At 42.1% G+C, this 15,075-nt stretch overlaps 1 protein-coding gene across 8 annotated transcripts in view; it reads right to left on the bottom strand.

The window, feature by feature from the left end:
• TTLL5 (tubulin tyrosine ligase like 5) overlaps nt 1–15,075 on the bottom strand; it is a 122,835-nt gene that overhangs the window by 95,498 nt on the left and 12,262 nt on the right. For all 8 annotated transcript variants that reach the window (XR_005701179.2, XM_040065934.1, XM_040065930.1 and 5 more), the window contains 3 exons: nt 5,046–5,147; nt 4,852–4,943; nt 2,691–2,798 (listed from right to left, as the gene is read on the bottom strand). Coding sequence is in view for 7 of the 8 variants with exons in the window: in XM_040065934.1 (XP_039921868.1) it covers nt 2,691–2,798; nt 4,852–4,943; nt 5,046–5,147 (302 nt within the window). In the remaining variant the exon portion in view is untranslated. The remainder of the gene's footprint in view (nt 1–2,690; nt 2,799–4,851; nt 4,944–5,045; nt 5,148–15,075) is intronic.

Raw genomic sequence — 15,075 nt, forward strand, 5'->3', positions numbered from 1 at the left:
CAGGCCTTACTGCCTTTCCCAGCCTACCCAGGAGTGCTTACATCAGGAGGCAGAAAAATGCAGTCTGTAATCAGCTTGGGCATATGCAGCTCTATTGTACCTCCTGTTCCCACACCGAGATGTCGTGTTCCTCAAGTAAGTGCAAAATCTATCTATCTTTCTCTTTAAGAAGGCTCCAGAGGTAACCATCAACTCAGCTGGTGACCAGCTTCAGGACAGTGCAGTGATTTGGAGAGCTGTAGCATGCCCTCCTCTGGAGTTACTCACTCGGTAAAACAATTTTTACTAGGAGCCTAATTTTACATAAGGAATTACTAGCTAATCACAAAGAATAAAATAGAGGTCTTGGATCACTTTGTTAATAACAGTGCATGAACAAGGCAACTAAATTATGTAGTACTTGTAGTGCTTCTGTGATGTACTTCAGAGGAATAAAACTGAGCATCCCAAGTCCTTTGAAAACTGATTGTTACTAGAATGCAGTAAATAGCTCACATTACATGGCTAAAATGGAACTCACAACACTGTACACAAACTGTCACCAGCACTCTGCCTTGACATTAGAAAAAGAACCATCCTCACCTACCACTCACACTTTCTAGGTAAGCACCGATACCAGGAATCAGCCTGTCTCACCAGTCTTACCTTAGACAATGAAGAAGTCATGAATAAATTCTCTTCCTTTAAATCTAGGAAACATGTACATTACATATAAAAACCACTTACTTGTGAAAGAACTGAAGGACCACAACAGTACTAAACTATTAGAGAAATAGAGTGGGCAACCTCATCTGTATTACAAATAAGTACTCGTGATTTAATCTTTAGGAAGAAAGTGGCAATTGTACAGGAGTTCTATTCCCTAAAACAGCATTACAAACTCTAGAGTAAAATACAACTTAGTTATATTTTTTAGAAGTTTGCCAAACAATACCCATCTCTGCATCTAAATTTCAGATAAAGGTTTCTGAAGTCCAAGATACTTTTCACATGATCAGCCCTTCTCAGGACACACACTCAGTTTCACTGATCACAGCTCAGAATGAAAAAAAAAAAACCAAAAAACCCCACAGCTCTTGTGAGACTCTACATTCCCAGTTTTCTCCTTCATGCTGACAGCTATGAGGTTAAAGGTTGTACAACCAAAAAGTGTCAGAACATGACACAGAGATGACAAATGAACCATACAGCACGATGGAAGTTCAAATCCTTGAGACAAGGACCACCACTTAATTGTGGGGGAAGGTGGCAGAAAGCACTGAGCTCTGGAAATGCCTAAGTCTCCCTAGGGAAGCAGTATGGCTCCTACTTAAGCTCTCTTTCCTGGGAAGCTCTTAATTTATGTTTACACTGAAATAAACGGAACAAAACAGTTTATTTGTGGGGGAGCATCTGAGAGGGTGGTTAGTGCAGCCCTGGGGAGGCAGCAGGAAGTGGGATAACCTCAGAGCCAGGCCCAGCAGAAAGTACATGAGGAATATTAGTTTCCATATATACAGCTGTAGAGGCACAACTGGGGAAGGAAAAGGGAGAAGCCAAAAAAAGAAGCAGCTAAAGTGCTTTTGATGTGTCCTTTTTCCAACTACACAGTAAAGTGCCACTTCACTGAGACTATTCTCTAACTGAGAATTCCCCACGTATAACCAGGTCCTTCAGCTTTGAACAAAGGCATCAGAGTCAGTCAGGAGAAACTACGATGGGAGAGGTAGCTAGTTTTGGGAGGTAATTAAACAACCTATCAATCACAGCTCCCTGATTCTTGACTGTCTTATCATCTCCAAACATGCAGAGATGCATTTATGCTGGAGCGTTGAAAGCTGCAGAATTGTCCATATCTAAGTGCAACTCAAGGACCACATACATGGATTTGACCTGCCACAGCTAGTTTAAATGTAAGTTCCAACACCTAAACACAGGATAGCCCAAGCCAAGCTCGGCCTTTGGTTTAAACGCTGACTGAGACTTCATCTTCGCGCACGCATCCACGGGCGAAGCACGGCTAGCAGCGGGAGGAGGCCTCTTTAGGGAAGGCTGGGAAGCAGCCACTGGAAAGCGGGAGAAGGCACAGCGCGGTACCAGCCGCTGCTTTCTGGAGCCCGTCCCGGCGTGCGCTGGCAGCGAGCTCTCGGGGCCGGCGCCAGCACATAGCTGTGCGCGCAGCCCGGCCAGGAAGGGGCTTGGCCGCCCCCACGCGGCGCTCCCGCGCCAGCACACGCCGCCGGCCGCACGGCCGCCGCAGCGCCGCGCACACCGACCGCCCCAACACACCGCACGCACCGAGGAAAAGGCAAAACTGCGCTGCTAAACGGCTCAGGGGAAAAGAGCAAACGCTCTAAAAACGTGTTTCATCTCCCACAGCTATTCTTTGCAAAGGCACTAGTAAATAGCCAGCTTTCCGGCACTTCCCCAAGCTCCCTTTCAAGTCCCTTTTCATCATCCGATTTTCATTTTCTTGCATGAGATTCTGATCAATGGTACTGACACAGGGTGAACTGTGCCCTCGATTCCTCCTGCCCTCACCGAGGCTTATGCTGAGGAAGAAAAACCAAAAAAGCAAACCAAAAACACCAAATAGGTATCCAGCTTCCTTGCACTAAGGAACGGAATGCAGGTTTCTCTCTGGCATGACAAAGCTGGAGTCCCAAACAGTACTCAACAGGCAATCAACAGAGATGTCCCCAGTGTCTTACCAAAGCAGCTGCCACGATGTGAAAGAAAACTTTTACATGCTGAGGCAATGGATAGCTCAGCAGAAAGTAGAGTCTTGATAATCAGGTCCTCCACGCTGGCCATCAGTGCTGCAAGGAGGGGAGAGGGGGAGGAGGAAAAAGGAAAAAAGTAGATTGTGAAGTACCACATCGTATCCAGAAAGGCATGAGAATATGCATATGGAGATACACCTTTGTGAATCAAAGCACATGAGACCCTACAGATGACAAAGCAACGATGCTTGGAAATCCATGCAAGCCTAAGTATATAGAAACATGCATAAGTATCCTTGTGCAAAAGTACTCACAAATGAGAATGTGAGAATGGTAAATGTGAGTATATGTACAGTGCAGATAAGCAGAAACATATGGCAAACACATCGGCACAAGTCAGCTGGAGTCTGACCACTGCCCACTCAGAGTATTAGGAAGGATTAAAAAAGTGGGTTAGTGAGATAAGCCCTCAAACTACAAAGAGCAAGTCATAGCACTGAGGTATAAAAATTATTCTTGTGAACTTTTATGAGTTAACTATTCTGTGACACTGCACCTTCCTTTAAAGCAGCTGTTCCCATACCAAAATTAATAAATCTTTTCCAAGTTTTATGACTGGTGACAGCCCCCAGTCTTGCTGGCCTATAGATAACCCACAGTAAGAAAGCGCTCTCCAGCTCCTGCATGAGCCTGTGAACAGAGCTCAGGAACAGGAGTCTAAGCAGACAGAGGAAGCAAAAGGCAAGAAAAGATGCACATTAGACATAGACCTGGATTCTACACTGGACTTGGGATGAGTCATGCGAGAGAAAGAACACCACACTGGTTTTGTTTTCAAGGGCAAGCATAGAGAAGTGAGAGAAGGGAAAAATTAACAAATACTGGAGTCATGGTCTCAGAAGTTGGTAAGGATGAAAGGACATCCTCCCCCACCCCTCAAAGCGAGCACAAGCAAATCCACACAGACATCTGGCAATCCCTGCTTCAAAGAGTATCTTCTAGAAGCCACTTGACTAGAGAGTTTACTTTAGGTCTACAATTACTGTTTCTCATGCTCAGATGATGACATGCAGGGACCTGAACAATTACAGAAAGAGCATGCAAGCAAATTCAGATGTGAACTTCTGTACCACAAAACAACTACGTGAAACCAACACAGCATGGAAACATCCCAGCACACATAAACAACCCAGAGCACAAAAACCCTGCCAGCCCAGACAAGGCCAGCACTTTTCAGCCAGCATTCTGCCTCCCTATGACCAGAACCAGATGCATCAGAGAAAGGTGCAGGAAGTCTTGCAACGGACAGTTAAAGAAATCCGCTTGCATTGCTCAGTAGTTTACTTAATTATTAAGAGTATATATTTTATACTTGAGGTTGGGGTGAGGCATGGAGATATATCAGTATTAGTAACTATGCATTCACAGCTTGCTGAACACATATGGTGCAAGGGATTGGACAACCATGCACACACATGATGGAAAAAAGTCTACTTCCATCTGAAAGCCAGATTCAAACCCCTTTCTCCAACATTCGAGTGCTCCTTGGCAATATTTGCAATATGGGCCATAGCTGCTAGCAGTAATTTTACTACTGCCTCAGTATCACAGGTAAATTATCCCTTAAAGGATACACTTGGATTCTACTCTGTAGATGCAGTTACTCCCAGCAGACCTGGCAAAGGTGTGGAAGAGGGAGCTGTTTTATATGAAACACAGACTAAATGAAAACACTCAGCAAAAACCTGAGCCATGGAAAGATGACACCACATCCAAGAGTCATTCAAACTGGCACAGCTGTCCAGAGGTTGGTCACTCATCAGACTGAGCAGGCCATGGGAGCAGCAGAGGGAGGGAAGCTTTTAGAAGGAATGCAATGACCTTAAGAAACGGGAAATGTAGGTAAAAAAGTAAGAAACATACCCTGAGAAAGTCTCAGAATACTAGTTGCAAAAAGGAAGGGGTTAGGCCTTATCGCTGGGGAGAGGGAATAAATGCACAGCTCTAGTGAGTAAGGAACAATGCTTCCCTCCACCCTGCTCTGGTGTTTAATGGGAGTCACTGGGGCTCTTCCTTGACTTCTTAGAGTTCACACTAGTGAGATGATCAAAATCCACCAAAAAAATTAAAGAACAAGATTTTTACTGACCTGCAGTGTCTCTCCCCTCTTGTTTTAAGTACCTCAGCATTGCACTCATGCTCCATTTGTTTCCATAATCCTCTACTTCAGGATCATCACAGCTAAAAATAAATTAAAGAAGGAGATTGACACCACTGGCCTACCTCTATGGATCAGCATTAGACCAGCCTCTAAAGAACAAGTTCCATTTTCCAGCCAAGTACCTGACATAATCTCCACTCTTCTTGTTGACACTGTAGTTGGTCAGATGCATGAACTGGTTTTTAATGTTCCTGGATGCCTGGTCATACCTCACTGTTGCAAACCTGTGAAGAGAAATAAAAATTCACAGTATTTCTTGAACAAGTGGCATTCTTGCTACATATAGCAAGCATGTCACTACAAATCACAGACTACCACACAGCCCACTCAACAGCAACACCTAGGGAGAGAATGCATGTAATGAGAGTTCATCAAATGCAAAATACAGTTTATCCTCAAAGGACACATCAAGCAAAAAATAATGTAATAGAATGTGAATATAACGTAACAGAAGAGTTGCAGTTGGAAAAGATCTACAATAGTAATCTAGCCCAACTGCAATCATTTTCTTACACTACCTGTAAACCTGATTCAATACACATTTTAGGCCTCAGACTTTGGAGAAAAATTAATTTTAAGACATTGAGAGCAAAATCCAGAGCATCTGGTAGGTAGAATGACCACTATGAGCCACTGATAATCACCATAGCTCGTAACACCAAGCATGTTCCAGTTCAAAAAACCCCCAAACAACAACAAAAAAAAAAAATCAACAAGAAAAAAAAACACCTTCACTCTGACAATCCTCCTGTACCACAAGAGCTTAAGATGTCAGTATCACAAAAGAGATAAAGGAGGGGGGTGGGTAAAGAAAAGATAAGGGTAGAGTCAAACACATGCTATCCAAAGAAGTCCCAGCAAGAGGAAAAGTATGTACCAAGGAGTGCAGCGTTAGCTGCATCAAAAGGGGAGTAGATATGGGGAAGCCTCAATGCAGGAAAAATAAGGCAAGATTCAGGAAAAATGGAAGAGGGAGAGGAAGTTGGATCATCTGGTTATGCAATGAACAAATGTTCAAAAAAGAATGCATCTGCAAGTTTTTTGCAATAATAGTCATCTATCTTCATCCTTCCCCAATTATTTCCCATAGTTCAGAAGAAGCTGAAGAATACAAAGACAGCTAACAAGTTACACCAACAACAAAAAAACCAACAAAAGCCACAATCCTTCCTTTAGAAAGAACTGCCAAAAAACCAAAGACCATATTTCTCAGTTAAAACAATGCCACTACTGCCCTCACTAAGTAGCCATTTTGAGAAATACCTGTTGCCATAAGAACTATACCAGCAAATTCATGAAAATGCTTGAATTTACTCTTAAATACTCATGTGGAAGCAGGGGGGGGAAACACCCCCCCCCCCCCATGATATAACTAATTTAAAATTGCAAGGTTAAAAGAGTGAAAAATATTTTGTATTTTATTTTTCTCAGCTTTAACTACGTATGAAGTCAGAGCAGCTGGCAACAAAAGCATTTGGAAGTTTGGATCCCCTTTCCACATATTTCCACAGCTTAAAGTATTTGAATTTCTTTTCAGTTTAACTGTAAGTTTCCTGGATTTAGCACTTCTGTTTTGAAAAGAATGACGAAAGCCCTGTCATATATTTTGTTCTTATTTATGATTTCATCATCTCCATCTTAACAATCATTTACGGGCAGCTTACTACAAGTATTTGTTGAAATATACTTTCAGCCAGATCCTGAAAGATATCGAGCACAGAGGGCCATTTCAAGTTCCCCTTGGTACTTCCAAGCAGAGGGCAATTAGGTCCATCATGCTTTTCAGCTTATGCTTTTAACTTTTTATCTTCAAATATGAGAATAGGAACCCCTGGCAGACACAGACAATACTCAACAACAGTATTTCTGTACCTTCAAATGCTTGCATCAGCTTCCTTCTACAGAGACTATCCTTAATTATTAGGTGGTCTGAGCTCCATGCTCAGAATTTTACATTTCCATAGGGACTTGTCTATTCAGAAGATATTTCACTGTGTTCCAGAGCTCCCAATACCAAGGATGCTATCATCTAGAAGGACACCATGGGCAACTACTGCAATGCACCAAAAACCCCCATAACATTAAATTACTCATATCTACTCTCAAAAAAGCCCAAGCTTTAAGCAACACAATTCAATGATTATTAATACATTCACCCAGAGCTGGTTTGACCAGCCTCATGCAAAGTGCAAGTCTGTAAATGGAAAATCCAAGCTATTTCTAGAACTTCTATCAATAGTCTCTGGAGAGTCAGAATAGTAACAGATCAGAAGTACAAGGCTAGCAAATAGCCCACACTCCTCACACTTATGTGTTTTGCACTTACTTGAGATGGAGGAGTGTTAGTACCTCTGAAATACCAGTCACAATTACCTTTAGTACTCTACAGTTCTACAGAGTATACTTTACTGTATTGTTCTTCCACTGTAGTAACTATGCTGCTCATCCACCACACTTGTTCTCTCCAGGCAGGACAAGAGACTTGCAGGCTACAGAATGTCTTCCTTCAGTGGAAATTTACCAGTATTTTAGAGAAACCAAGGTCATAGGAAAAGGCCTTACAGAAATAGTGAAAAATAGAAAAAAATGAAAATTAGAAAACCTGATTTCTAGGTGTTAATCTGGAATTAGAATAAACTCTTGAGGAATCTTATAATCTTTTAGAGGATGACTTCATTTAAGGGCAATGTTCTTTCCAATTTCATTCTGGGCCACTATTAAGAATAGAATATATGTTATTTAAAAGATAAGAGCCAAGATCCTAAGGGCAATTCAAAAACTATACACTAAGCAGGGACAGAAAACAAAGGGCAAGCCTTGTGTTTTCCTAGTAATAGAATTTACCACAAGCATACGCTTTAATATTCTGCATGAACTATTTTTCTAAACACTGAAGGCTTCATGCCCAGGTGTCTCATATTGCTATAATCCAGCCAAAGAGTGATGAAGGCACAAGTACGTGAGTCCAGATCACCATCTGCCAGGACAGGACTGTTTCTGAGCCAAAGCATTACTCGTGGATGCTGCTATGTGGGAGCCTGCAACCAGACAGGAATACAAGGATACTCCTAAACCAGAGGCTGAACTGTCCACACGTGGAGGACTATTTTCAGCCAAAAAAGAGTATTTTACCAGGGGAAACTCATCTAAACACTATCTTCTGCTTACTAACACCATCTCTTCTTACTCTGCTTCAAGCAACTGTCACTTTCCCCCACTGTGTTCTGTTCCTGTCCAAGTTCTGGACTATTCCATAGGCCTTGCAATGCAGAGACCCACTACACTTAACAGGCATTGCTGATAAAGCATGCATAGGCTGAGTGCTTCAACAACTAGATTGACACTGCTTTTAATTCTTAAAAAAAAAAAAAATAGAATTTTCCTGTAGGACTTGTCAAATGTGAAAATAAAAAAATTTCCACTATTAGTCAGACAGAAAGGTTTTCTGCCACTTCAGTGCATTCTTCTGCCCCCACTTCATCTAAACCAACAGTTCTTATTGTTAACAATGTGAATTATTATGCAGGTAGCCAAGAAAGGAATGGATGTCTGTTCTGTATCCACCATCAGAAGAGTATCAACTCTGTTTTGGCCTGAATTCAGATTTGCTTTCTCTAGAACACAAGTTCTAACCACCACTTTTCAAAGCTGAATGACTGAACTTACATTCACCAGCCAATGTACTTGGAGAGAGTGCAGTAGAAGATGCAAGAGGAATCATCCTCTCTGACAGCAGAGAGATATGTATTACACAGAGATAATACAGTTCACAGCAGTAAGAATATAGGAAGCACCTTCCCATGTCCTGATGTTATGTATTGCTTGCATCCCAAAATTAACTGCAAGTGATACTAAAGATACTCACTTTCATTAACTTGTTTACCTGGCCTTACTGCAGTCCCATTCTCTCAAAGATCCTCCCCTGCTAATGAATCTTTTAAAGCCTGAGGAAATGGTTAAGAAAATTAAGGACACATTCTAACACAGTATACGAGAGATCAGACTCCAAAAGCCCCTAAGAAAAAATATTATAGGAGCACTTCTACCCAAAAACTACAGCTGGAAATAGGAAAGGTTAAATTGAGGTTGACTGTGTATTGTTAAGTTTCCACACTTAACTGCTGCCTGCAATACAGCCTCCCAGGCAGAAGTAGCTGCAGTCATATTGGGAACAGCCCTGCCAGCCTCCCTCCTTTTCACTGCAGCTTCTTTTTCCCCAGCAGGACTGAGGAGATGCCCTTCATTTCTGAATTCAAAGCTCAGAATAGAGAAGTGATCCTCATACATTCCACTGTTCTGATACATAGCTCATGTCTCAGCTGATCACAGCCAAGTCACACAGGCATATTCCAGCTTGGATGAAGGCAACAACCCATTCTCTATACCAGCAACCACACACTATTACACTGCTCACCTTCCCCAACAGCACGTTTCCCTTCCCTCTGTACTTCATCTGGGATCAGAAAGGAAGGAAGAACAATCAAAAGCAAGCAGAAGGGTGGCAGTAGCAGCAGCAGGTAGCCTGGGCAGCACAAAAAGAAAGTTAAGGGAAAACTCCTCACTAATTCTGTCAGACTCCAGAACTACTCTCAACCACCAGACTAACAGTGTAACATCTAGAGACATCACAGCTCTCTGCCTCTCTGTCATGCTTCAGGTTCACCTTTGAGATTCAGATACTGACAGATTCCAGTCCTCCTTCCCTTTCCTGTAAGAGTTCATTAAAAGCCTAATAACCACACTTAAGCCCTATCTGCAATAGGTCACCTTCTCCACAAGTGCCATGCAAGCTTTTTCCCCGCTCATATACCAATCTACAAAACATGTCAGAGTTCACAATGAAAAATCCCCAAATCCATCACGCCAAACTTTGGCCCTTTACCCACATCCCTACACCACCTTAACCCAAACAGCTACACTTTTTCTGTCACAGTTTCAGGCAGGACAGTACCCAAGGGATCGTACAATGCTCTTTGCCTTATCTCCAGCATTACTCTGGGAAATTAATTAACCACAAGGTAAAGTTTGCAAGTCATTTCAGAAACATGTAAACTGGATCATTAAATATTTACAGAAGATGTTACGTGGTTTTGCATGAAGCTTGACAGCTCTGGAATGCTTATTTGAGGCATCTAGTCAGAGCCTAGGAAAGGAAGGGGAGAAGGGAAGAGACTCTGGAATGGGAAGAAGGAAAGAATAGTTAATCCCCCTTCTCTCAAATGAGTTCTACAAAAAGCACACATTATGATAGACTTTCCCATGATTGCACACAGAGTTCCTGAATACATGTCCTGGAAATAATCAGTGTAGTACTTTTAGAAGCATGCTCCTCACATTTTACACTTGGAGTCACCTTCCCAGTCCCTCGTTCCTCCCATGCATTAGACTTTAGCCTCCCTGTTAGTCTGTTAGCTGCCGCTTTGTTTAGGGAACATAGTTCCCTTACAGTACGGGACAGAAAACAGAAGGCTAAAGACCATCACAACTCCACTACCTGAAACATTAATATGTTTCACAGCATCCACCTGACATTAGTCAGTAAGCAATCGAATATGAACAGGAGCTAAAGCTTGTAAGGGAATTATTAAACATAAAAAGTAGTTTTGGTGATATCTCCTACAATCGCCGTTTCTCTAAGCAAAGCTGAATTAAATTACTCAAACAGTTCTATGTTAATGAACAAGATCCAGGAGCAGTTTTACCAGATGTCTACAGGAACAGAGAGGAAAAATAAAAGACTTTAAAATCTTTTCACAACAAATTTGTGTGTTTTCAATTTATGGATTGCCATTAACAGGATTTTGAACCTTTGGAGCAGAAGAAAACACCATGAGGATAACCAAGCACTGGCACAGGTTGCCCAGAGAGGTTGTGGAGTCTCCTTCCTTGGAGATATTCAAAAGCCATGGTCCTGGGCAACAAGACCCAAATGGCCCCAGTTGAGCAGGGGGTTGGACTAGATCCCTTCCAACCTCAGCTACTCTGTGATTTGGTGAACTTCTCATGTTCTGTTTCTCACATTCTCTAATTTTTCATTGTTCAGACTGTCAGCAGCTTTAACAACTGAGATGACCAGCTTTAACAACTGCTTAGTAGCCTGTCTGTTAAGCACAACAGTAGGGTCATGTAGTTATACACCTCAGTGATCTGAATCTGATTATCTTAATTAAAAAGTAAGGAAGCAGCAATAAAGCCTTCTGGCTTGATGGTCTACCCACTGGCCTGAAGTTCAGCAGGTACATCTAGTGAATAACACTGCTCCACAGCTTCTGCATGGGGCAGCATCTACTGAAGTGGCTGTAGCCCAGTCCCAGGTGTCCACACAGGAATAAATGAGTTGCACTTCCTAAGGAGCAGAGGCTGCTGGGCAGGGGTTACTGCAAGAGGGATGGGGCTGCTGCAGCTGGCTCAGCCAGCTCTGGCCTAAGCACAGCCTGTGAGCTAATGTGAATTCCTTGGCACAAAGCAAGCACCTGAATTCTTTAGAAACCACAGGAATCCAGCACAGAAATGGTGAATATCCCAGAGGAGCCAGTGTCAGTTAGGAAAGCAGGCTACTGAAAGAAGGGTGTCACAAAGCTGAGTGCTGTGAGCTCAAGTGGCAGCATGGCAGCTAGGTGCTGCGAAGCCCAGTGGTCTAACCCCAGAGCTAACTCTGGTGTCCCACCGGAAAGTCTCCCCAAGCTGCTGCTCCCTGGGCCTTTTGCAAGAATGTCTGGGTTTCAGCTCAGTTTTGCTGTTTCTTTTTCTCTAATCTATTTTTCAAATTCAGTGTAATCTGAACAACAAGTTCCTGGTGGTCTATGACCCTTCCAGCTATTCAAGCTCAGAAATAGGGCAGTCTAAACATGGTTTAGGAGAAAAAACAGTCTATCATGAAGTCTCCCCAAAACAAGGAGCCATTTCACTATGAATTCCCCACACTGTGTGTCAAGCCCTCATCATGCCTGCAGGCACCAAGCAAGAGAGGTCCACCAGGCCCCTTCCTGTCCCACACAGAAGGAGGGGAAGTTAGACAGGAGAGAGAACTAGCAAAACAGGGAAGGCTCACAAACTCACAAGCTATACCTGGCCCTATGTTCTCTTCAGCTGTACTTCAGGCACAAGTCAGGCTTGCTATTCTCTATGAACATGAATGCCCCTCCAAAAACCAGCATAATCCACCAATTCAGCAGTTGGCTCTAAGTGAAGCCTTGGGATACCCACTTAAATGGGCTTGGTGAGTCACCTTCAGAAGCATGTCAAAGTTTACAATTACGACTGTAGTTTACTAACAATGTACCTCTTGTTCAAACTAAGATATAAAAGGTATGTCAATAAATATATTACATCGCCTATTTTGGAAATCTCAGATAAATAAAACTACCAAGATTTTTAATGTATGATCAGATGACAGAGTTATACTCTCAGGCAAACCTGGACTAAGCTTGCCATCACCATCTCATTTTCCAAATCTATACCCTCAAGGTCCCAGCTACAATTCCCCAGGCTGTGATCACAGACAATCAATCTAGATTACAACTGTCCTTTCCAGTACGAGTTACTAAATATCTGCCAGTTTAACAGATGTATTGCAGTACATTGCATCTACTTATTTTTAATATGTACTAGAAATGTGTTCAATTTTACAATCCAACAGGAGGATCTTATGCTACCTAGTGCTGCTTTATGTCTTACACACAGCTTCAGTCTTGTTTCAAGCTTTAAATAAGAGAAAAAAAATCCCCACTCCACTCCCTCCAAACAGATCACTGAATATCTCCAAATTAATCTACTAGCAGTGGTCCCTCTAGAGGTCCACCAGGCACAAAATATGCAAGGAGTTTTGACAGAGCTGGAGGGAGGAACAATTAGAAAACTTGTAACAGAAAGTAAAAACAGAGCATGTTTACTGACACCACGCTTAATAACTCTCCGAAAGTCTGATAGTTGACTCTGTTCACTTGAGGATCTGTCCCCTTATACAGCTTATTCCACATGGAGTGGAATGGGAATAGCTAGAAAAGGAACCTATTCAACATCAGTGCATCCTAAGTTCTACTCAGTATTCTTTGAGAGGATAAACAGAAAAAAAAAAAAAAAAAAAACCAGAAAAACCCCACACAAACCCACAAACATTTCAAGTCAATATCTTCCTGAAAAACTGCATTTAAAAAATTAATAAAAAATAGAGAAAGAACTTTGGCCAGGGGGCAAACCAAATAGTTATTTAGTACTTCAAGTACAACAGCTGAAGGCTTTGTTACGCACACCTGGGTATATACCCTTCCTAGCTCCTTCAGATGAAACTTGGAAAGTGAAATAGAAGGTACAAAAGCGTTGGATCCACAATCTCTTACTTCTCCTCAGCTCTGAAGCCTCAAATTCCACTCTAGATCATGCCATGACAAGTCTAGCTGTGCCAGAAGAAACAAGGCCTAAGGAAATATCTAGTCAAACATCACAAACATTTGTTATACCAAGCCTGTTCCTTGCAAAGATCATTATGTCTTATGGTTTCCTCATAACACTCCTTTTCTGGTAGAGGCCACCAAGTTTACTGAAACAGTCAGGTTCCTCTTGGAATATGCAAAGCATAACGTTAGAGAGGAACATGACCTTTCAGATAGACTAAGAAAATGGAAAAAAAAATTAAAACACCAAGCTAGGTCATCCTTACTACACTTCAGAGCCTATGTGCCTTCAGAAAGCAAATTCAAAATATGGAAGTCACCAGAGTGCACCACAAGCACTAGCCAAGGCTCCAAAACTACATTGCTTTGTTCTGCTGGTATTTTTCGCCTTGGCTTGCTTCTACACCACCTTTGATTCCAGACCCTGAAATTACCTCCCAGTTCTCTGCTAGAAATTGTTTCTACCGTTAAAGCAGCATGGGTTTTTTTTTTTTCTCAAGCAAAGTGTTAAAAACAGCTGCTACTCCCCAAGGTTAAAACATTTCCTTCTCCCTGCAGAGCTAAACTTTTATCCCAGTGTCCACAGTCACCCTAGGACACCCAGCTTTAAACCAAAGCATTACACTATGTGACACAATACAATGCTCTCTCCCAGCATGTAACTCACACTGTAAAATGAACAGCAAAACAGCTAAATAGGATGCCATACTCCAGTGACTCCAGGCTCTTTCTCTCATCAACTCCGTCTGCAAATGCAGGGTATGGGGAAAATGCAAATTGCTACAACTGAAGACCACTAGTGCCATCTGGAGGCCACACAAAACAGCCCACCTAAAGTTTTATCAGCCTCTGCTCGCCTTGAGCATGGTCCTCCAAAGAGAGCTTGCCAGCACTTGCAGCATGGACATACCAGCCATACAGCCACAGTAGATGGGAAAAACTTAAGGATAATTAAAGATACTGTCTGCAATAAACTCAAAGTTATCATGTGAAAGCATTCAACTACAAGTCTTTAGCCATAGCTGACACTTCAGCTGAAATTGCTCAGTGGGCAGCTGAAGCTTAGTAACAGAACCAGAGCTACTCCCCATAGCCCAGAGTTATCTCTTGGAATAGAGATAACAGCTCATCATTTTCATTTCCTCTACACCTCTTCCATAGCTGTACTGGTAGAATGGACCATATCACAAAGTAGCATTAAGATACCTACTGCCACATTTAGTCGCCATAAACTATCTACCTCCCACAGAAAGCTGAAGGATGGGATGCAATTTTAAAGAAAGGAAAACATTAATTAGTAATATTGTGGTGTCCTGTAGATATATGTTCCACTTGTCATGTGTGTCGACACCACATGCACCAGATTTGATTATAGTTTAAACAAATGGAATCTAGACACACGTAAAACTGCCAAGGATTTCAGAACACTGAAAAGTGATTTGCAAGTATTGCTGCCAAATGGACATCGGGAAGATGGGCATGGAATATTGAGAGTCCAGAATTGCTGAGACTGATGTTTCTCCATGGATAGCCAGATATGCACTTCCACACTCTTACCCCTCAAGCAAAATATATTACTCTACTGGCAAAAATGCACACTTATCCTCAGAGTAGAATACCTGTGTTTATACACATGGATTTTTCCAAAAGTAAACTCCTTTGTTAAAACATCAGCAAAGTCACCTTTAACATATTAATGACGGTGCAAATCCTATTTTTAAAGGCCTGCTATGTACTGCCCATTCTGAAAACATGCTGG

Source organism: Hirundo rustica, chromosome 6 (assembly GCF_015227805.2).
Source record: "Hirundo rustica isolate bHirRus1 chromosome 6, bHirRus1.pri.v3, whole genome shotgun sequence".
Classification (NCBI taxonomy): Eukaryota; Metazoa; Chordata; class Aves; order Passeriformes; family Hirundinidae; genus Hirundo; species Hirundo rustica.